This window comes from Mugil cephalus, chromosome 4 (assembly GCF_022458985.1).
Source record: "Mugil cephalus isolate CIBA_MC_2020 chromosome 4, CIBA_Mcephalus_1.1, whole genome shotgun sequence".
Lineage (NCBI taxonomy): Eukaryota > Metazoa > Chordata > Actinopteri > Mugiliformes > Mugilidae > Mugil > Mugil cephalus.
In genome coordinates, this window is record NC_061773.1 from 11811677 (window position 1) to 11836401 (window position 24725).

Here is a 24725-nt window from a genome sequence, read left to right on the forward strand (position 1 = left end):
ATTGCTTTAAAATTAAAAACTTAACAAATTAAGTCAAACAAGAACATGACCTGAGTGACCCCGACCCCGACCCTGAGTGCTTGCTTATTCTCCTGTTACACACTGAACAACCTCCGTACAGTTATTCTGCGCCTCACTTAGCATATGAAGATAATGTGTGAGCATTGTTGTACTTGCGCCCTGAATGTGCGCCTGTGAACGGAGGACGTGTGTGAAGAGCTGCCACAGCTCTTCTGTGTCTTCTCTGCGGGCCCGAGGGAGGTCAGCTCGGGTTCACCAGCTCCAACATTCGAGCTTCTCATGTTTGTGCCGTCTTTGTTTGCTGTAGGGATGTGGGAGAAGAAAACAGCGACGCCCCTGTTTGTCTGCCAGAGTATCGGCGGGGATCAGTCATGAGACACATCCCATCACTGCCTACGTCTTCTGTTTCTGTCAGATTACTACTCTGTGAAATATGAACTGACAACATTCCTGCATAGATAGATAGATAGATAGATAGATAGATAGATAGATAGATAGATAGATAGATAGATAGATAGATACTTGCACTAAAATTATTATATTTCCATGTGAAGCACAATAAGATCATTGAACCGCATCAATGTTAAGCTACTATCAGCTGTAATTATTGTGGTGGAGTGTCAAGTGAGTTGAGATCTCGGTTGACCAACAGCCTAAAGCCCGGTACTGAGTGTGCAATCGGATCTCGATCTAAGTAATTTTGATTGAATGTGTTGATTCTTAGTGAATACATGTTATACACAGAATGTAAAACGAATAATGGTTGAGGAGATGTAAGTAATGATTGTGAAATCAGGAGCAGAATGAGAAAAACAGGATATAGCTGTCAGGCATCGGGGCAAAAAGGGTAATCGAAAGACCAGCAGGCCTGGGGACAGGTCAGGACACGTCCAAACGCACACTTACTGGAAAAGTACAGAAAATGAAAGAAAAATGATCTTGTTATGGTTAGTCATGGTGATGTGATGGAAATAGGATGTTTTTCCCAAAATTAAGAGTATGAAAGATGTAATGCAGAAGAGTATTGCAGGATTTTCACCTCGGACACGGACCGTGTTGCATGTGGACTGAGCCTGCTCCCTTGCAGTGCCATTTTGGCTTTAAAAGTTCTGTCTGGAATCCCCCTGCCTAGCAGTCGAGGATTGGATTATCTTTCGCATTTTGGATTTCTATAGGCAACTTGAGAGGTAGCTCCGACACCTAACTCTTGGTGGTCACACTAGTCTAGTCCACTTAGAACTGTTTTATGTCCCTTGGGCTTTCTGCCTAGCCTGTAAATTATAACCTGGCACGTACCAAGTGCACAGATCCATTAGGGGTAAGCCACCACAACTGACGGGACTCAACTTCGGGCCCAGCTGCAGGAAGCCTCCCTGACTGGTGGTTCCGGGCGACGTGAGGAAGTGGGGCAGACGTCAGGATTAAAAGTGGTCAGAAGCCAGACGAGTTACCCTGCCTACAGCTTGAGTAGTGCTACCATTGAATTCAGCTGGGGTAATATCCTGCTGATGTGAAACTCTGTATAAACGGAGGAGCTGTTGTACCTGTAGCTGTGGGATCTAACAGAAGGCACACCCAGCCTGAAACCATATCCTCAGGGTGTAATGGAGTCAAAGTCCCATTATGTCTCCGCAGCTGCCCCTCCTCACCCTCCCCTGCTGTGCTTGATATGTAAATCTGTTGCAATAATGTCGCCTGATCTCCATATGGTGCATCTTTTATTGAGGATGGGCTGATTTGCTATAGTGTCAAGCAACAAATTCGGAAATGCTGGGCCTAGAATCGAAATGATAAACTACAGAAATGTATATATTTCCATGGTTTGTAACATTTAACATGTATCATCAAGATGGTGAAGCCAGCACAGAACTTCAAATGTATTATTAACGAATTATTGAGTGTCTGAAAGTGTTTCATTGTCTCCATCAAGTGGACAGGCTGAGGCATGTCGGCTTTGGTTTATATACACAAGTTAATGTGACAGAAGTGGCTTTGCTGCGGACTTATTTGAGTATTATACATACTTTTTTTCAGAAAATGTCCTTTAAACTTAACTCTTTGAAAATTTATACAATTCTGGACTTTTCAACTCATCTCAGAGTCTTGAGATTATTACGTAAAATAGGACAACTGTACCGCCAGTGTTAGGATTAAATAATAATATTCACAATACTGAACATATATAAGTGTAGTAAGCAGCCATGTGCAAACTACGTAATTGTTGCTAAAAAAGAACAAGCCACTGTCCCAGGTGTAACTGATGTTAAAGACAGGCACTGCACTCTAATTATATTTTTTGGTCTCACATTGGATATCTCAGTAGCACAAACACACGTATTTCACTTTTAAGTACTTTTCTGCCTGCAATTTAGAATGCAGTAGATTTTACTGCATAGGGTCTGTGTTTGCCACCTTTAAAGACCTAATATGCTGCCTCGGATATCTGTAAGTCGAATTCAATTATTTATATTTCTGCGAGATTGAGTTTATATTTTCTGCTCTTTTTGAACCAATGCGCCCCACTGACATCAAGTAACATTAGACAAAATGACAAAACTTAGCGATAGGCTATCTGTCTTATACTGTGATTTAATTCAGTAAAGAACTACAAATAAGCAGAACCGGATAGTCGTTTTTTTTCCCCTCGAGGACCTCTTCTATCCTGAAGTCAACACAACGCATGCGCAGATAAACAGTCGCTAGTTAGCTTGTAGCTCTCTGAAGCTAACGCTCATTAAACGAGTTTAAGTCGGTTAAAGTACATTTTCCTCTCACCAAAGTGACGTGTATTTATGGAAACCGAGTTTGTAAGAACGCCTTGTTTATATTTTGTGCGTTTTATTTAATTAATAAAGCCCCGGTGCCTATTTTAGCTTGTTAAGGTATGATGGTGTAGTGGATTGTTAATTTTTAAATGATTAAACACATGATCTACATATTGCGGTGTTATATATTTATATACTGGTCCGCATGTGATCGTATCAGTGTGTTCGCAGTTTTTATTCATGACTCGTTTTACTCGAGGACTTATGAGGAATGTGTTCCAGCTTTTGGCCTCTAGATGGGGATGTTGCATCATATTTGGCAGAGCCGTATGTTAGACATGTGTTGTCTGATATTTGGGGTCTTGACGTTTAGGTTGAGGTGAACGAACACAATCAACCAAATAAGCTTTCTTTAAAACTCTGCACTCACTGATACAGATAGACAGCTCAAATAGCCGTATTTATCATAAAATGAGAGATTTCTAGAAACACAACCACAGTGGCTGCGCTTTGTTTTTGTTTCCATGTCTTAAATGCCAGCTGTGACAACACAAATCACTACTGATACTGACTGAAAGTCTGGAGAAAAAAAAATAAAAAAACTGTTGGAAGCTCACAGTGCTGAAATGTCACTGCCAAAGCAAGCCTTGATATTATCAGCCAGGAAATCATATTTATGTTATGTCCTTTTGTCTCAGAGGAAAACACAGAGCAAAGCCAAGCCAATTAACGGCTGTAAAATGAAACCATGTGGGTTTTCTCTTAATTTTTCCATAAAAGCCAAAGTGAGGACTTTTATTTTTATGTCAGGGATTATCTCAGTCTTTGCCGGAGCCTTATTAAACCTCATTATAAAACACATGGTGCATGTTTGTAAGTGTTTAATAAATAACAATACCAACGACAACATTTTAAGAAAACCTTTGCTTATATCAGGCCCGGGTCAAATTGTATTTGCAAAGTTTGTTTGTTGCATTTCTTGCAGTGAGCGGGGTGTAAAATAGGACAATATGATGCGTGGCAGAAATATACGATGCAAGAAGCTTGTGTTTCTGTGCCAAAACTCCCAGGGGCTGTTGCTCTGTCACTAGCTTTGCTGCAGTTTAAGATTACGACAGGTTTAAGCCTGCACTGTCTGAACAAGATCACTGTTTTAAAACAGATGCAGTTTAAAATCTTTCGGCTAATCTCAGTTGCGGAGCCCAGCACAGTGAGTCAAGTGAATACCACTAAACTGAACGTTCTACAAAGAGCGAACACTGGTTTAAAATCATCATACTTTGCCTATAAGCCCTTTTATACGTGAATATTATCAATTAGCTCAAACTTTATTCACTTCTCAGAGTTTATACGGCATTATCACATTCAAAATGTGTTTATTTTGGAAAAGAATGGAGAACTGATTACGTGGCATAATACTGCAGCCCAAGTCCAATGTTATATTTATCAGACTAGATGGAAAACGATCTAACCCATACTGTATATGTGGTGGCATTTCTAGATTCTTTCCTCAGCGGATTGTAATTAAGAAGAATTAGGCATCTGAAACCAGTTTGCTTAATTACCATGGTCTGAGTTTGAATCACCTGTGGCTGTTTGGGCTTATCATATAATCATCATGCGTCTTCTTAAGAAGTGAAGTTTAGCTGAAGCTTTTATCGCAGCATAGCGTTATGACGTGTCATAGTCGGGAAAGCGTGAGTGTAATAACGATTTATGCCTTCCACTTAGGGGTTGCCCTGCCTTCGTTCCCATGCTGGTTCACTGTCGTACTGAGACATCTGATGAAGCGGAGCCGGCATCAGTGCAGCTTCCTCTTTTGTGACGCGCCGAAATGTCCCATATTGTGAGCAATATCTAATTGTTAATCCTATAAAAGCACATTTATGTACAATTTTAACAGCGCTTAAAACAATTTTTTACTACACGACTGAAGAACCGGCAAAATATCTTGCCTGAACTCTTTAAGATTCCGTTTTTGCATCTTTTAGGGGTTTTATTCAGTTGTCATTCATATTAGTTTCTTATCTTTTGGACTAATAGTTCTTATTTCACACACAAAACAATATATTCACGCACAAATTGCCTTTTTAGCATCATGCTAATAATAGAGCCACCTTAGCAGCTACATTTTCAGTAACCAGAGACTGATGACTATAAACCACAGCTGATATTGGTACTGACACAGCTACAGCCCCCTAACACTTTTAAAACAGGTAAAATACAAACAAACAATAGACACAATAGCTGCAAACCACATACTCTTTGACCCAGGTCTGGTGTGTATACATGCAGTCCTGATACTTTTACATATACCAATAATTTACTTTGTGCAGAGGGTGAGAAGTCTTTGGTGATAAGTTCACTGCCGCCATGACTTGCGGCTGAGCACGCACACGCAGGCCACGTTGATGCGTATGAGCCTCCACGCCACCAGGTTCTTAAACGACGTCAGCGCCCTCACGAACGTGTGCGAGTTGGTGCAGTAGGAGTTCCAGTGTCTCGCGTCGATCCCCAGACAGCTGGAGCCGCCCGATCGAGCGTTGTGACACGTCGTCTCGAAGAAGTACTGCTTCTTGTTGACATTGTTGATGTTCACGTCTGGGAGCACTGTCACCTCGTTGCCCGAGATGTCCGTGGCCTTGGTCTTGTTGCCCACCCAGACGCTGATACTGTCACACACTGAGTACACCCCACGGTGCTGCGACTGCCCCGCTCGCCTGCGCGTCCTTCTGCTGCTGCTGCTGCCGTCGGCGCCCTGTGGCCCTGCTGGATCTGCATCTGGGGGCTGAGAGCTGAAAAGCACCCGGGGCGAGAGGCGGTGGCGCTTAGTGAAGAGCTTGGGGTCCACGACGGGGATGGAGTCGGGGTTGGGGTTGGGGTTGCTGCCCGGGTCCTTCTGCTGTGCCGCTGTGGCGGTGCACGAGTCCCCTCTGATGGCGGCCACAGCCTCGGCACTGAAGAACAGGAACAGGACCAGCACAGACGACCTCATGGGCTCACAACCTGAGGAGGGCGTCGACAAGACAACATAGGACAAACCTCAGTATATTCGTGAACAAAGGCTTAAGGCGAACTTTTACGTCTATGTGCTTTATCAGTTGCTGTAGGTGGAGATGAAGCAGGATTTCCATTCATATTCATTTGGAGAACTTTTTTTTTGATTTCTTATAAATCCAGAGGGACATATCTGGTACATTAGCTGCTTAAACTTTCTTCTGCTTTCACCTGATCGTTGCCAGAATGGTGAACATGAACCAAAGCCGGAAAGTTGCAGGGGAGGGAAAATCGAAATCAGCGAACTGAAAGTTGTTGTAAGGCTCTGTAGAGCTGACAGTCATAATCAGTGATAATTCTCTGCGTACCAGGAGTGCTCAGCGAGGTTATAAATAATATCCTTTCATTCCAAGTGAAGTCTTGAGAGCTTTAATCCAGAGAGCAGATACTCCCATGATTTCCTCTTATAGTTTTAAGGCCTTGAACTGTGCGTTTAACTTAATTCAAACTCAAGTAGTGGTTGATTATCTCTGAAGTAGGAAAATAAATCTTCCCTGACACTCAGCGTTTAATGGCTTATCAGTAACAGGTTTCACAAGTACAGTAGATAAAAATTTTTACTTGGCACGAGTAAATTTAGAGTCTGCCAATCCCAATTAAGTAGGCAGGATACTGGAATGAAGAGGGAAACAAAGTGATTTATATAGTGCATGTAAACAGGAATATGAAATCTACTTTGACAATAATAAGTTTATATAATTGGTTGTGCAGAGTGGATGGTGGACTTACAGTTTCTGGGGTCGATGGATGGGTTAATGGATGGATGGGTTAATTTTGTTCATGTCCCGTTTCAAAACAACAGTCAACTCACTTTGTTTTAACCATGACTGTTCCACCACCTTAACCACGTGTCTATTATTGTAACCATAAACCATAAACCTTGATTTTTCTCTATACACAAAGTTGTTCTTGTTCTTAAACCAAACAAGGATCAAAATACAATATCTGGGCTTCATTTAATCCAGTTATTATTGGTGCTTATTCAGGTTCCTATGGGCTGTATATCTATATATATGATATGGACAGACATTATACTGTATGTGGCCAGTCATGGTAGAGATACTGGACAAATCAGATGCCTTGTTGATCTTATTTGCGATGTAAAAGCATCTAAACATTTCAGGTGTCTGAGATTTGCACAGTGGACTTTCTCAAATTGAAATAAAAGCTGCACACATCCCCTGAAACAGAGCTGAACATCACACACACATTTATTCATGGAAACAGGTGTCTCGTTGTGGCTGTAACTCACACTGTTGTGACACCTCATCAGCTTAATATAATTTTTTTTTTTTTTCATACTGCCGTGACTCACGCCGCAAAACAAACAACAGAACATCTGTCCTTACTGGCTCGCATAAATTGACAGTGCTGCATTTAACACAGTACGACAGGAACCACGGGCGTGTTAACACCTGCGACGGCTCCGCTAGCAGGCTCTGTCAGGTAGGCTTATTATATGCCGTGTTTGCCTCGGGTGTCAGGGTGAGTGCTCGTGGATTAAAACTGTTGGCACAACAAATCAGGAGAGAAATCATAGCCTGTACAAAGGAACATAATGTGAGCTATGATTACGCTAATAAACGCTTGTCCAATTCAGGTTAGTGTCTCCCCAGGGACCTCACCCCTTGTGTGTGCGTGTGGTGCAACGCGTGGACACAACAAAATCATTACTGTATCAATTTTCAGGTCGATTGCTATAATTACTACGAAGACAAGACCACTGGAAAAAGAGACTTGTGTTTAGTTTTTTTTTTTTTTAACATTATGTGCCAATCTCGATCGCTTTAGGACACACTGGATTGTTGCTTTACTGCAGGAAGGAAGAAACATTCATCCTGTTGCAAAAGAGAAAAACACTTTTGAAGTCAAGCAACAAGGGGGAAAAAAATAAATAAATGAAATTGGTGCAGCACCTCCCCGGTGGAAACATCTCTTTCGCTACAGGAAATGAAAGGCTCACAAAAACAGACGATTTAACTGATGAGACAAAAATGAACGGTTGTACGTCTAGACCATGTATTACACTTTATAAGCCAAGATGTACAGTGTCATCACAGAGACCTAGTGGAGATTTGGGGGTGAGAACAGTGCTCATTTGCAGTAGCTATTTTAAACACGTCGTGATCACAACGCGCCGGCTTGGTTGAAAACATTAATGATGGAGTCGGTTCTAGTGGTCGCTCACTTGCACGTTGGTAAAATTCATCAGCTCAGTTACTATCAGCTCCTGCAAGATGTTCTTATACGTAGGAGCTCTTGAGGTCGAAGAGGGGAGGGAAGCACCTTCTGAGACATTTAAAACAAATATTATATTGTGTATTTCTCCTGTACAAACTATAAAACACAGCTCCCTTTACATGCATCATTGTACAACGTGGTAATAAATTCTCCTTAGTGCAGACTCCATGTTGCACTTTGACTGTTTGACAGAACCAACTTCCAATCATGTATTCTCTATTTCTGCATTATATTTATTTTTTGCTCCTGGAAATATAAAGATACAAGCATTACATGTTTTGTGAAAGTGGCTTAGTGTAAGAGTATCTAAGAAAGATTAAGGAAGCTGATTTGAAATTTCTTTTTTTTAATTTTTTTTTTTAGGCCTCTCCAGTATATAACTTGGATATTGTGTCCAGTGTGAATCTTCAGTAGAACTCAAATGATAATATTAGCTTCTAAATAAATAAAATGACTACTTTCACCAGCTCTTTGGTACAAAGGGAGCAATGTTGTGCTTGGCAACAATTCTTTTCATGTGTGCCCAAGTTCCACTGCAGTGTTGCAAATTTACTTTGTGAGTGAAATATAAACATGAATGTGAAACAAAAGCACCACTAAGATGTGTCTCCCTAAAATTAGATAGAAGCCCGTTCTCTCTTCAGCCTGTGTCATTTTTCGTTGGCTCAAGGCTAACATCAACCCCTCCGTTTTCGTACCTTTTCAGTGTTTCCACGTGAACTGTATCACCCCTGCGACTCCTCTGGGATGTGATTAGAGTTCAGTGGGTTCTGGGAGGCTCCTGCCATCCGGCCGAGCTGTGGCCTCCGTCCAGCACACCTCAACGCTCCTCTGCCTCCACTCTTCAGCCCTGTTGAGAGACAAGCAGAGAAAGCGCCTCGACCGGCTCGTAAACCCACTGTAAACACATTCTTCGTGAGACAAATACGGGAAGAGAAAGTTAATATGTTTTTCCCGCTCACCAGATCGTCACATAGTGAACATACCAGTATCAAGCAGCAGGGCTGCGCGATGCAGACTATCTAGAGAGGAAGTGCGCTGTGTAGTTTAACATTAATGCAGCAAGTTTTGCTCTTGAGATGCATGAGCTTGGACAGGTTTGCCGAGACTGAAACACTCCCATGCCTTCAAAAGGAGACATATAGCAAAAATATTTAAAGATTATGTAGGAACACACAGAAACCAGATCATTTTGGAATTTGGTGTTTTGTATACGAAGGTGAACGTATACACAAAAGAGGGTTTAGGAAGGTGTCAAGACATCATAACACTGCCTTAAATCACACGCCGTCTGTTTCACGTCTCTCTGCTCAATTATGTTCAGATCAAATAATAATTCAGTTTGACTTCCTGCAGAATATGATGCTTCATTTGCGGTGATGAAATATAGTTTAAACACATACAGATACATTTGTACCATTACCATCATGTTATCTCACTGTACTATTCCTCATTTACTGTGTCGATCAAAAGGAACCCACCAAAAGACAAAGAACATCGAAAAGATTGGCCACTTATAAACTGGGTAAGACAGGGCCAGCTTGCCAAATGACAGGAATGTGAGCTACATATAAACAGAAGTAAATGGGTTGTTAATCTCAATGACTGCGGTGTACTCCTGTAAAGAATCGACGCTGGCACAGGAAATGTTCGGCATGTCAACAAAGGTGGTCTCCAGCTGCCATGGGGTTCAACTTTTAACTGAAGATGCTCTCACCTGTAAGGCTACATGGGCTGAAAAACTCTTCTTACACATGTAAATCCCCCCAGACACAAAGTACAGTGCGTTTGTCATGGAGCCAAGCTGAAAATTATTTCTCACCTTTTCAACGTAACAAAAGTCAGAGAGATGAAGATTGTAGTTGTAGTAGTTGCGTTACATATTTTGGGCTGACAGTCACATGATTGAAAAACTGCCTCCATATGTCCAGAGCATTTGCAACATGTACACTGGAAAATGTTTAACAACATACTATGAGATGTGTAGCATTTTTTAGTTGTCTTCCAGAGTAGAAGTCCTAAGACTCCTAATTATAATATTATAATGATAAAAAATTAATCATAGCAATTGCAGCAGAGCTACCGTCTATACATTTAAGCAAACTCCATTACTAGAAGAAATAGAAATAGGATGATTTAATGAAACATTGCTCATTCTGTCTCAAGTGAGCATAGAGTTGTTGTCTCTCCCCCCCCCCCAAACTATTACCATTAATTTTATATAAGGATAGTTTAAAATCTTACTAGTAGTGCATGCGATAGAAATATGTTCTTCTGGGTGCAGAGGTTCAGTTATATTATGTTCATTTGGACAAGAATGAACAAGGAGACTAACATTAAAAGTGATCATCGAAAAGTTTTTGCTGTTTATCTCATTCTGACAGTGCATTCATGCATTCACAGCAACAACCTAAACTGAAATCCAGAATAACGCTTTAATAACAAACTGTAATAATAATAAAAGAATAACTTTATTTTATACTACTGTTTGTCATCATATTAATAGAAAAAAATGATGTGGGGGTTTCCTGTCCTTGACGGCTACTCTGTGGTTAAGGAACATACCACCATAGGAGAATGACAACATTCATTCAAGCTTCTAGGTGGGCTAGAAATATGCACGTAACACAACTGTGCAACATTAGCGTGCACTCGAGCATCGCGCATTGCGCTACTCATCGGGCCTTGAAGCAGATGGGCAGTGGCAGCAGATGACCATGTTGAAAAGAGACATTGTGTGCATGTGGTGACTCATTACCACCCGATGACTGACTAGAAACATGTTGCTTCGGCACTAAATGCTGACACAGTGAAAAATAAATAAATAAATAGCATCCTGACACACTTTAACTCCTTCGTATAAACAGCTAGATGCTTTCCGCCGGGTAATGTGCCATGTCATGAAGCAGATACTGTGCCATGTTATTTTGATGTGACTGGAGCCTCCAGAAAAAGTCTTGTACACTTCCCAGACCTAATCCAATAAAGCTCCACTGGAATGATGTCGAGCAGGATGTTTGCAGCGCAATGTGCCAATGAAAACACTACAGGAAATGCTGTTTAGTCAGCAGGAACAAGATTCTTGTGGAACATTTCCAGAATGTTATTAAAACCCTGCTTCATAAATCTGAAGCTGTTCTGGGGTTGTGCTATCTCTTTTTATTCAGGATAAAAGTTAAGCCTCTTATTAAATTTATCTACATACATACATCTAACTTGTGGTTGTGGGATTTTCTCGTAACTGTTTTTGTTGGCGTGACAGTTAATGTGACTTTATTGGGTAAACTGTTGTGTGATGTAATTAGACTACTAGACCTGAAACAATTAACCTTTTCCAGTCCCTGACAGTTGCCACATGATTTTGGTGAGATTGTTGATATTTTCCTGCTTAACTTTGAAACTTGTGTCATTTCTAAATGGAGCGCAGTGAAGACTAAATAAATTGTGAATTCACGTTCAAAGGTGGACATAAATACTTGCGTTTGTTTCCATCACTTTACGACAGTAGTTAGCGAAAGTCGCTACACCTGTGACTTCGTCTCCATAGCAACGGCGGCCGAGACTCGTCGACGGTTTGTTCAGTCTCAAAAAACGAATTAAATAAAAAAAAAATATATATATAAACGAGTTTAAGACATTGAATTATCCGAGAAACAAGCGTCTGTCTATATTCAGGAATTATATCATCAAAATAAATATTTAAAATTGAAATTTCGGAATTGCAACTTTTTTTTTTTTTTTTTTTTTTTAGCATTAACCAAGTAGGCTACTTAAGAAACGTGCACTGCCATGGCTGTCGTTAATGTAGCACGAAGCTCACCTGCCACTCGGTACGTGGCTTTATAGGGAGCCACTTTATAACTTAATTCCTACAGGTTGTTTATCGCTGAGATGCTACTGATCACTACGTCCTCACTTCATCAAGCTAAGTATGTGTTTATTTTGCTAATGCGAGTCCCTGTTGAGTTTGTTGGTTTGTGGTTGGTTGTTAGGCTAACCGTGGCTAAAATGTTTGTTTCTGTATTAGTGTTGTTGTGCTGACGTGCTGCCATCATTTACATGTTTTGTTGATAATTGTGAGTAAATTGTTTGTTTTTTTTTATGACGGACATTATTGTTTTTGTTTGCTTGTTTTATTTTGGTCTCTGGTATGTGACATCTGCCATGTGGTGTGGTTATGTAATGTTGATAGATGATCATGTTCCAGTTTCATGGGCTGGATAGTTTTGCACCATTTCCCGTTTGGTTGTTGTTTTTAATGGATATTAGGTTAACAATATAGTCACATTTTGTCAACACACTTAATCGGAATTATTATTATTGTTTAAAGACGTATTTAGGTAGTCAACAAAGAACAATAAAATACCTGACACATTAACTTGGGACTTTTTGGAGGTTTAAATTGATAAAAAAAAGTGTTAGAGTATTGGAACTGCTAAATACCTTAAGCTTTGTGAGTCTAATATTGAATTTATATATAAATGTGTTCTTTTTGTCTGCCCAAAGCTTATTTTTGTTGCTGCTTGTTGTGTATCGATACACCACTGAGCTGCTGTGCATAGGAACAGAGAAAGCAGCTAAGTTTACCTGGAAAGCAGCCATGATTGTTATTACTTACACGTGCTTCTCTTGCTACGACATATCAATGTGTCTCTCTTGAAATCGCTGTGTTACTGGGTTTCAATAAATCCATCTCACTTTACTAGATACCATTTCCCCTTAGGGTAGGCTGGATATGCTGTGGTTTGGCAATAGCAGCTGCTACTAACTTCTTTTTCCATATGCCTATTTCCCCATAGTGAGCTTCCTACAGCAGTTTGCTTCTGTGTCTAATGAGGTTTTGGTTGTCAATAGTGCTGCTCTGTCTCTCATGTATTGAACAAAGTATCTGCTGCTGTCTTCGCACAGTTAAGCTGTGTTTGCGTGTTAGCTGACTCAAGTGGGACATGCTTTGAATTACAGCTGTAGAGTAATATAGATAGATATATAGATCTATATCTATATTTAAATCTGCCTTTGAGTGATGCTTTTGCAAGTTCTTGTAAGTCCAAACTCCGATGAGCCCAAACTTCAATCCAGCATCCACCTATAGGCTGCATGTGGACAGAAATCATTACTATACCTACAGTCTATTCCTCTTTGTGATTTGCCAGATAAGAATCTAAAACAGTGGTGTCAAACTCAATCTGTGAGGAGGCCAAAATAAAGAACCGACTCCAAACCACAGACCAACCAGAAGGATATTTATTTAAACTGTGACACAGTTTGTCTTTTCAGATATATAATCAGAACAGAAACCACGCGTATAGAAATATTAATTTAACTTCTTCCAAGCCAAAATGAAAAAAATAGAATAAAACCAGGATCACTGATTAAGCAAGTAATGATAACAATTTTCAAATAACAGACACATCTGTGTGGTTCTCTCCATTGGCAGATTTCTCTGGACTGTTTTACCGACTGGGGCTAATCGGATGCTATTTTCCGTAAGACATTGTGAGATTAACAGTCCACAGTATGGTTTCCTAACGTTACCTGTATCTTGAACCGTGGAACAGTAGGATCCATTTTCCCCAGTGTCTGGTAATTGGTACAGTGTTCATATTTTAGTGTTTAGTGCTTTAATGACTGTGGCTTGAGCTTTTCATGGGTCAACCATATGGACTGATGGAGCTTCAGAGAGCTGCCGTACTCTGCTCTACTCTCTGAATATGAACGAGATAAACTAAACTGAGCTAAAACTCTGCCGATATGCTGAACTGTTGCCCACGCAACCATGAGACTCTGATGAGTTTCTCAATAAAGTTGGGAGGCAGAGCTGATTGATGCACCTGCCTGATGCCAAAAGTTCAGTTGTTGCTATGCAGTCTGGGATTTGTAGCATCAGTAGTGCACATGCAAAATATCTGTGGGCCAATTCTGATAGATACATAGAAGTATCATCTTGGGGCCATGTATTAGTGCTACTAGTTTTTTTTCACACGTTGCTGCATAGTGGTCGAAATTCCTGTGTCTCCGCTCTCTATTTTAAAATAAAATGCCTTTAGTAATGGCACTGCTCCGTGTCGTTTCACCCAATGCTCTAAGCACTTTATTAGCACTGCGACTTAGGCTCTTTTGCAAACTCTTTCCGTCATATGTGATGATGATGATGAAAACCCTTTACTGTCACTAGTTACAAGTACCAGCGAAATTAGCCATCAACCTGTCCATACATATATAAAAACATATATACATATTTTTGACAATGGGGGCTAGACAGGACAGGAAGACAGGGTATGAAATAGAGAGATGCAGGTGACATGAGGAGAGGTGAGGAGAAAAAACGCAACCCTCAGTCAACTGTATCGGTTGCTCTCATTGGTTTTCACGTTAATCAACTTGGTACCGTCGACTTTGCATGGTTAAAGTTGTTTTCATCAGTCACCACTACAACTTTCTCATTTTTGTTAACATCACATGGTGTCTTGTTGCCACTTGTTGCTCTGCTGGTCCCTCCCTGTTTGTACACTCCTTAAGGATGACTTGTTGGCAGTTTGGTGTTTGGGTCCACAGCTGAAGAATCCCAGTGTGGATTTCCAAGACATTTGAAGGATGAACTCCACAATGACTTTATTTTCTTAAAAATTCCACGGTCTGTTGTCACCACATCACTGCTAGTCTCTTCCTGTATCCACACACCTTAAGGCTACCATATACTCAGGTATGCAGTGAAGCAGACAAAGCACTTCTTCACTTGACAGTGTGGATTAACTGAATCAGCAAGGCAGTAAGTTATGTGGTCTGTTACTCCTGAATGGAGAGGCCACCCATAACCACCGACCCACAACTCATTAGCTCTAATGGAGTCAGTTTAATGAACCCTGTTGTGGTTGACTGACAAGCAGCCTGGGGTGGCACACAACCCAGGCCCACAGACCAGGGACAATCTACCTCTCTCTGAAAATAAAATGGCAGTGGCTTCATTCATATGGTAAAAGTCACACAGCCCGTGTAGTAACCTGATCCACCAGAGTTGGATCTCATTCAAAGAGGAGGGGAGGTGCAGGCGACTTTATCTGAAAGCCACCAATGGGCTTTGAATGACATGCTGCTCATTACGTTACTGTGGTCATTCGTGCAAAACTGCTCACCAGGTTGAAGCTGTCTTTGTGCTGAATGTAAGCCCTCAAACTCCTGGAATGATGTCCACAGTGAAGCCTACGGATCGTGGGGTAGTTCTCCATTTAATGGTTGATATTCAAACCTTATTAATCAGTCAGTGTAACTGTTGTAATTTCTTCTTTTTCTTTTTTCCAATTGCAACAACTACACACAGCATCATCAGTCAGTTTGTCTTTTCATTTTAAATTATGTACCTTAGGGTTTTTTAAAGATGGCTACCATGTGGTGAAAATCGAGTCGACGCCAACTAGTCGATGATGTCACAGATAAAAACACAGTAGAAAGTAATGCTTTGGAACAATACAATCTATAGTGTAGTGTTTCACACAAAACGGAGGATTTTCTGCGAGTTAAGTGAAGCTTGTACTACCGTCGGCCGTACATGACGTCAACAACGTAAACATGGTCAGTTTGACACTTGTAATAATTGACTCTCGCTCAGCCAAAAAAACTAACAAAAAAAACAACTTCAACTAATAGAACACAAGAGAAATGAACATAAACACATGAGCTCATCAATACTGTGATCTGCAGGTGTGTTTAAACTATATAAATCGCCACCATCCATCTTATTTAACAGTACCTCGCAGTGTGTTATAAAATAATATAATGTAGCTGGGATTAAAAACAAAAATCAAAAAGAAGCCTTTTCTGTATATTGCAGCTAATAATTTTAGATAATGAAAGTCCCAAACAAATTTTTGATGTGCAGCCACCTTATTTTAATTTCCGGGATCTAACATCTGTTACCACAGGACATTTTGTAGCATTGTTAACTGGCTGCTGTCCAGAGGATTTGGACCGTTCCTCTAGTAGCGTTTTCAGTCTTTTTTCAGAGTGTGCATTGCAGTAGTACTTTTGTTGTATTTCAGGACTGATTAAATATTCTGCATGATGCACTTGATGAAGCGCTGCTAGTTTGCTGCAATGATCCACTGGACTTCTCACCTGTGGGTTGCACATTTCTCTGTGATAAACGATTCGACATGCATCTACATACAGGTTAAGATTCGATTCAAAAACGATTTCCTTTTATTACAAACCGATCGATACAAATCGATTCCATACAGTGTAAGAACAATACGATTTGATTCTATGTTTAATATTTGTTGTAGATATTTTATATAATAAAGAAGCCAAGTCTATGAAAGTGACAGTACGATTTTTTTCAAATATGTAAAAGACTGGCACTGGCACAAAAAACCAAAAACAAAAAAAACTAAATTTTTTAGGTAAAAGTATGCGCTGCACAGTTTACAAATATCATGGCTTCTGCCGAGCTTCCCTTCCTCCTTATAAAACCCAAAAAGTCCACACTTTGGATTTTTTTCCCCCGATGCGTTGAAATTCTTTCTCGGTGCATTATCACCTTCGGTCACGCTGACGCTTTCGTTCTCCACCTCCTCCATTTTCCGTGTCGTCCCTCGTTTATCACTCATGCTAATACCAGCTATACAGCTGCGGCGTTTCGTGAGAAGCTTCAGCTACCGCCAACCGATTGAAAGTCTCACGATACCCAATCCATGGCTGTATAACCGATTCATCTAGGAATTCATCGATAATTTGCATCGATTGAGGAGGCTGCTACTGATGCAGCCGTATCTCTCACTTGTTGAACCGAATATCCGGTCGCATCGGTTTATCGTTCACAACCCCACCGTCTAGTACCCTAGTACCAAGTGAATTTATGTATGGAAATACAGTTTTTAGACAGAAGTTTCATTTACACATGGATTTCTAACAGTTTAAAATAAGTCACAATGTGACACTACATGAGGTCTAGATCAGATTAAACTGCTTGACTTTTATTTAGACTTCTGTAACTTGTAAAATGTTTTTTTTTTTTTTCTCTGTAGTTGTTACAGTATGTCCTGTTTTCAGAGACGCTCACATCTTAATTGATAGATGGGAATCCCTTAATTAACCATGTTTGCTTCCTCTAACTCAATGTTTTCATGGTTACACAAGGAGAGGCAGGAAAACACAGCAGTGACAGTGTGTAAACACATCTGAACTTGTATAGTGCTGTCAGTCAAAGGTAAACGGCATAATTTTGTTGCCATTGTGAGTGACTGTACAATACATTCCTTCCTGAGGCTATTTTGTACGAGAAGAAAAGGGAAAAACTAAGAAGAATGGAAAAGAGATTGCCTGCGTCACTCTGAAGTAATCTTTATCTTTTAGTACTTGAGGTACTCTGTACTGGTTTACTACAGAATAAAGTCGAGGTTTAAAACCGAAGGAAAACTATGGACCTTGGTTCTGATCCAGTCAGTTCTGTCCGTTTCTTGCACTCTCACCGATACTCCCTTTGGTTCCCTCCAAACACAGATCTTGCATCAGGCCGCCCACTATGTATTTCATTTGGAGCCTTTTCCCCAAAAAAACAGCACAGCCACACAACAACACACACAGCAGCAGCAGCAGGTGGCCATGGACTAAACACAGTAGACACTGTAACAATTTTTGTGTAAAATCTAATCTGCAGAGAGGTCTATCCGTCTTGTGTATTTGGTTTGATTAATACAAAATTCCCTGATCAGAGGGAAGCAGCGAGAAACTCTTTGGTTTGGGGTGAGGTCAATAAGTGTCAGCGGAGATAACTTTGGAAGTGAGCATAATCTTCTCCTTTAGGCTGTTGGAGCGTGAGTTTGGATTTGTTTATTTTCTTCAGTCCAGATGACTCAGAGCTGACTACAGGATGGAAACATTAACTTCAACTGTCAGGATTTCAAGGCTACTATGTAGTAGTATACTATACAATCCAAAATCCCTAAAACATGATGTGACACATGTAGAATTTTGAAATATAAAATTTTGTTTCACTGCATTGCTTCAAAACCAGTACGAACGTTATTAAACATTTAGAGTTTTGAAGGATTCACATTGAACTTATTTATGGGAGGATTTCCACCTTTGCTAACCTGCCTCAGCTTGTCCATGAGTTGAAGCAAAGCGAAATGTCTTATTTTTTCTTTTGGCAACGAGTCAAAGGAAACGTTTAAAGAAGGATAATAGCATGCAATTGAAGCCCATAATTTCCAATTTCTCTTGACTGCTGTCCTGTTGCATCTAGTTGAGGCAATTTTCTGTTTCACTGTTATCAGACAACTATGTGGGAAACCGTTTCAAAAACAGCATGACCTTTGGTTGGGAAAAGGGCCTCTGCTGGCAGTCGGCAGTGATTTAACGCAGATGTGTGGAAGTCTGCCTGGCGCTGAGACCCAAAGACCTCATCGGGTCCACACTGAGACCGCACTGAGTCAAGCCAAAGCAGATCAGTGAGGGCCAGTCAATCAGCAAATACTAAACACTGCATTCTAGCTTTCATCCCAAGCTTTTAGCGATGCAACCGATTGAAACGCAGAGTTATCACTGAGAACAGGCACTCTTGATTGCGACATCTGGATGACAATCGCAGCCTATTGTTTATGCTCATGTGATAAAATACACAAACTGCCAAAATGATACTGCAGCGGCATGATTCAGTATTTACAAGCTAACCAGTTCGCACAGGAGGGTCTCGCCGTAGGATTTCCTGTTGACCGCTCAGTCTGTGCTGCAGATCTAACATCTGTACACGCATGCAACAAAATCTGTTGGAACTCTGCAACATTGAACATAAGTGAAAGCAGCCTCAGAAAGAATGTGCCATAAAATGTACAGCATCTTTCTTTATATTTTCCAAACCCAGTGACACACAAAAATAAAAAAGCCAGCAACTACAACAGAACGAACCACATGAGAGTGGTAAACGACAGATTTAACAAGGACAGTTTCATTACTCACTGATGGTTGTGTTTGGTCTCAGTGCACTGAGGAAACGCAGCTGACCCCAGTCTCTATACACAGTGTAACTAAACAGAAAAGGCCGAGCTAAGACACACACTCTGCTCAAGTGCTGCGAATGAGTCAAGTATACTCTTACAACAACAACTGGGGGGGGCTGGCATTTGCGTTGTTTTTATCATCCGGTGGCACCTGTTCAACAATGCAGTGGACGTTTGTGCTTAAACCTTGGCAGACCACGTTTGCCTGAAATCAAACTGCACGTCACGATCACGTCCTAAACATTTGCTCACAGAAAAGAGCCGAAGTTAAAGACGGTCCCTGTGAACCGAAGCTGTTTTGCTGCTGCTGCTGATGGTTGTAATCACTCAGATGTGGTTTTTCTTGCCAATTCAATTATTGGAGGACACTGACAGGGCAAATGCCAGATCAGATATGGCCTTCGATGCTTGGACAGAATGGCTTTTTTCCTTCCTCCATTCACTCACGGAAATGATGTGGCCAGAGCTGTACATCCTCCATGTGTCCACACTTGGCAAATGTTGACATCAAGACTATTACTGTCATTACAAGAACTATGCAGAACCTTTTAAAACAGACCCTTCTTTAAAAAAATAAATAAATAAACTGATTGTTTTGCTACTTACACCTTATCAAGGTCAGATCAAGTCCCAGATTGATTGGTTGATTTGTAGCCGTTTTAAACTGTTTCTCCATCCACTTTTGGCATTGGAGCAATCCAGCTATTCATGTGTTTGGAAGCATATTAAGTTGTGTTGTGTTTTGTTGTGGTCTTAAGTATCAAAAATGTAATTTCTGTTGGATGAAAACCAGGATTCAAAGCAAAGTACAATAAGTTACATGTTTGCAGTAAAAGTACCACAAGCTTTGCTGTGAACTTCTGCCAGCATCCACCCCTCTTTCAATACAATAATTAATTTCTTTGCGGAGCTGGTCAGACTTCTCACTATTGTTTTGCCACCCTGTAGAAAAGGGACTGTGTTTCCCCTTATGACATTTCGTGTCATCTTCTTTTTGACATATTGTGGTAAATTCTTTCCAAAGTGACAGTTAAACACCCTCTAACACCTTAGTGGCTCTGTCACTACGTTGGTTTCATCAGTCCTATTGTCTGAATCCCTGTATTATGGTTGCACCTTTGCCAAATATATATATATATATATATATATATATATATATATATATAATGAGTAATAATGATAAGGCATTGGTTTTATATTGCGCTTTTCCATTTTAGATGCTCAAAGTACTTACAATTGGATGCATTATTCATTCGCTCACACCCTGGTGGTGGTGAACTACCTCAGTAGTCAGAAACGTGGCTGTTAGTCTGCGCCTACGGCCTCTCCAACCACCACCAAACATCACTCACTCACAATCACACACTAGGGAGCATACACCTGGGGGGAAGGTGGGATTAGTGTCTTGCCAAAGGACACGACGTACCGACCAGGGGTAGGGCTCAATCGAACCGCCAACCTTTCAGTTATTGTAAACAAAGTACGGCCTCATAAGGTGCGGTACATATGTTAAAATGCATGAATCAGAATCAGAGAACCTTTATTTGTCCCACAAATTTGGGAAATGGACGCAGTGCTGTGTTTTTTTGACATTTTCTTGTACTGTCCCCGAGGTCTGACTGTTTTAATATCACATCATTTAAAATACTGGGGACGAATCGTGCAAAGAAGTATCCAGTGTATATTAATTAGTTGAAAAGAAGTTGGTTAACAATGTACAACACCAAATTAGGTGATTTTATTTTAGGCTTAGAAAGAGTCAAACAGACCAGATCGCACCCTGACCTGGGAGGACAAAAGTTGTGTTCATGGGAACACAACACAAGATTTATTTTTCTGTCTGAATCAAAGAGAACTCTTCCTTCACACAATTAGCCCATAATATATGAGACTCATTCAGTCTAATTCGTTGAGCTGATTAAAAGCTTGAACTGGACCTAGCAGTTAGAGATTATAAAATGGACCAGCTGTGTTAGCAGTTTTCCTTCAACCACTTCAAAAAATACCAGAAAACGGTTTTCGTCTGTGTTTTGTCTTATTTAAATGTGAGTATTTGGATATTTGGCAAAATGGAACACAAGGCAATTAATATGAAGTGGATTGTGTCTGAAAAAGTGGAAGCTGTTGATGGACAGCTTGTTATGTGTTGAGTTGTAGTTGGCATGCTAAATGAGGAGAATGAATCACAGTTTTCACACGCTGCATGTGTGGCCTTATTGTAACTCGCACTCTGGGATGATGAGGTTCTCCCGCTTCCAAGGGCACTTGACTGGAGAGAGGCAATGCAGTTCAGTCACAGGCCTGTTGTATCTGTGCTGCTTATCTCCACAGTCACGCTTACACTGTTTATAAAAAGGCGTTCAAAGCACTGCTCATAACTATAGATTGTAGGCAATTACAGACTCTTTTGAGGGACAGGATAAGAGAAGGGGTATAGAAATACTTGTCTTGTCCTAACGCAATAAAATATAATAATATAGGAATAGTAACTAAATCGTGTTTTTGTAAGACGATTTAGTTGCTGCCATTAATTATTCCAGGGAAAGTTTTATTACATGAAATACTTTATAGAAAAACTTCTCATGTGAAGCCCTCCTCAGCTGCTCACCATAAAACTTTCAGGAAGGACTGCTTGCTTTGGACATAACTTAAAGTCGCTGAGATTTGTTATACTTTGATAAATTTCAGGCCGCAAAACTGTAACTGTGTAAGTGCACACGCCCGAGTGAAGAGCCTTTCGGATTTGTTCCCTATTGGCATGCTTTGAAAGGAAGCTTTAGCCATGATTCACTTGTTCATGAATCAAGTGAATCGTAGTTTTAAGGTTGTCTCTACTGGACACACTAATGTGAATCCAGAACCTGGAATCCGAACAAATGTCATGCACCTCAGAAGAACCATGTTGGTTGGGTGCGTTCAATAAGATTTCGGCGTTGACGGGTGGAGGAGAGGTTTGATTGAATTTTTACAGCTCTGAAAGTCTCAAAGCACATGTGCATGAGAACTTGATACGTGTGTAGAGGACCGTATCCACGGCAGCAGATCTGCTGAACATGCTTCAGTGCCGTTTGTGCTGTATTCTTTGCATTACTCGCCACAAACTATTCACTCTCGTGTGATTTATATGGAACTGGTGTTTTTATGTAGACATTCAGTCTCTAACTTCTAACTCTAGAACTACTTATTTTTGTCTGTGGCTCATTTTGAATAATCGTAGATCTGGGCCTCATTTCGTCTTTAGCAGGTAATTCACAGCAGCGACGAGAAAGTCATTGATTAGAAACTCAGAAAGGACATCTTATCTTTACAATGGACACTGTTTGCTCCACCTTCTACTCATCTGGTTAAGAAAAAGGTGCCACCAACAGGTTTGTTTTCAGGACCATACAGCATCTGTAACCTGTCTAGAGAGTTTCAGTCTGGACTCAAACACGCAGATCGTTACGCAGTGAGGAATAACAGCTGGTATGAAACAGGAGCAGAAAAGCTTCACCAATCTACACTTTTTATGCTGCATACCAATAAATGGAAAAAGATTCGACTCAACGTTGCACACCACAACAAATAACAGCTTTCTGTTTCTTCCACTCAGCACGTTTTTGCCATTTAAACATTTCCCCTCATAACAACCCTCACTCCTGTTACTGCTGGTTCAATGAGGGAAGGTTTGAATCAGTCCTGGCTTTGTATTAAATATCTTTAAATTGCTGATAGCGGGGTTTTGAAGATGTCATCTTGGCACTAGTGCTGGACATGTTTTCAGTTTCCATTTTCTTTCTGAACAATTGCCCAGTTAGTTCAATAAAGATTCAGTAGGTGATTCAATAATTAAAGTGTCCATTACTATTTAAGTAGCCCATTATCAAATAAAGGGTCAAGGTGTGGACAAGCCATGGGGGTATACTTCACTCACTCCCACTATATTAATTAGCGCTTTAGTTGGAAAGTTCATAACTTCATTACATGAGTAATTGTATTCTGTCCTCCCAAGCAAGATATATAGGAACATTTATATGCTCCAAGATATGGCTGTTGAGGGCGCAACAAGTTTAAGCGCTTCTTATTGTTGGCAGGAGTCGTTGTGCTTTTAATCCAATATAGACCACACAGACATACACTTTTTTTTTTTAATCACCCAGCTAAGGTTAGTGAAACTACTACTGAACAAGCAATTGAGCATCAGTTGCACAGAACAAACGACTTCTCATTCAAAGATGTTGCAAGAGACCAGACCACCAAATGTAAAAATGAGGCTGCTATTGCTTTTGCTGTTTCCAATTATTTTCAAATCATGCATTACTGAATTGAGTACCACAAACCTTCCGATAGCTCACCCACCTCTTAGTTCACCGGTCTCTTTGTTTCATGGCTGTAAACTGACTACTCTCTCAATTGTTTGAGTGCAGAGAAGCCTTCTGTCAACTGTGCATTTTCTTTTTCATGACAAACGATGATAACCATGTGGTTCAGTGCACAAATGAGCTGCTGTGTTCCTGTATTTATTTTACTGTGTAGCTCAAATGCAAACTTGCTTCCTCTCAGTACGCTCACCATAAACGTGGAAATTGTTAAAGTCTACACCCCAGCAATCATTTAGAGGACGCATGATAGATTTGTGTCAGTGCTGGAAAGGGTTAAAAAGAGAGAACGCTCGAAAGAGTTCACAAATATGCCTAAAAATGAACTGTATATTTAAAGCTCTGTTTGAATTGCTAAAGGTATTTTTCATGGCATGGCAAGTTATCTCGACTTTAATCACCTGCTTTTATGTCAAGAATGCAATAATTTGTCTTAACTCTGCGGTACACATAATTTGAGAAAACTACCCTGCAGCAAGCTCCTTGTTTCCAACCCAACATACCGTACAAAGACACACACTCTGCAGGAATGCTTTGAGAACATTACCTAGCCCAAGGAGATGAGAGTTGGTCTGATCGGTGCTATTGTAACTTGATGAGGCTAAGCCTCAACAGTTTCTGAGGGGATGGAGCAGATCATCAGCTCCTTGTTAAGACTTATCTTCAGTGCTAAACCCTCACCAGAACTCCTAATGCACAACTACTTTCTAGATGGTTAATTATCAGAGAAACAGGAAATATAAATAAGCCCTGGGTGTGAAAGTTTACCATCTAGAAAGCTGTACACTATCCATTATCCCACTGATGTTCTTTCCTTTCAAATTGGAAACACAAAATATCAGACTACACTGTACTACTGCCTTTTATACATCAAGTTACTTGCAATGTAGGTAAAGGTAAAAAAAGTATTTTCTGCATCTTTAAAAACTCTATCCCTCTCACAAATATGTGACTCCTGCGACTTACCGAAACATATTCCAGTTTACGTCCAATTCCAGAAGATGTCAAGGAGGAAGAAGAGACGATTCTTTCGTGAATTATCCCAAACAGTCCTTTCTGAGGCTTGCACTTGTTTGAAAATTGTTCTGAAAGTAAGTGAGAAGCTTTCAGAGGCTGCATGCGCTGTGTGGCAGCGGAGAGCTGCAGGTCCTAGTGCCCGCCCTGCCGAGCAAATAAGGGAGGCTGAAAATTCAAACTTCATATTCAAAGACACTTTTATGAAATAAGTTGGCACTACAGCTTCTACTTAAATATGGATGGTCAGAAAACTGTTGTCACATTTTTACGCG

General features: G+C 40.5%; 1 protein-coding gene and 1 long non-coding RNA gene across 2 annotated transcripts in view; one reads left to right on the forward strand and one right to left on the reverse strand.

Moving 5' to 3' along the window:
• Positions 1-3650: 3650 nt before the first annotated feature.
• ngfb (nerve growth factor b (beta polypeptide)) lies at positions 3651-24522 on the reverse strand. The gene is made up of 3 exons (XM_047583966.1): positions 24403-24522; positions 8783-8934; positions 3651-5792 (listed from the first exon to the last, which is right to left on the reverse strand). The coding sequence occupies exon 3, from the start codon at positions 5779-5781 to the stop codon at positions 5149-5151; it is 633 nt and encodes a 210-aa protein (XP_047439922.1). The 5' UTR covers positions 5782-5792; positions 8783-8934; positions 24403-24522; the 3' UTR covers positions 3651-5148.
• The window catches only part of LOC125007265, a 45048-nt gene continuing 30684 nt past the window's right edge, over positions 10362-24725 (forward strand). Inside the window, exon 1 of the long non-coding RNA XR_007112666.1 lies at positions 10362-12013. This is a non-coding gene — a long non-coding RNA (uncharacterized LOC125007265). The remainder of the gene's footprint in view (positions 12014-24725) is intronic.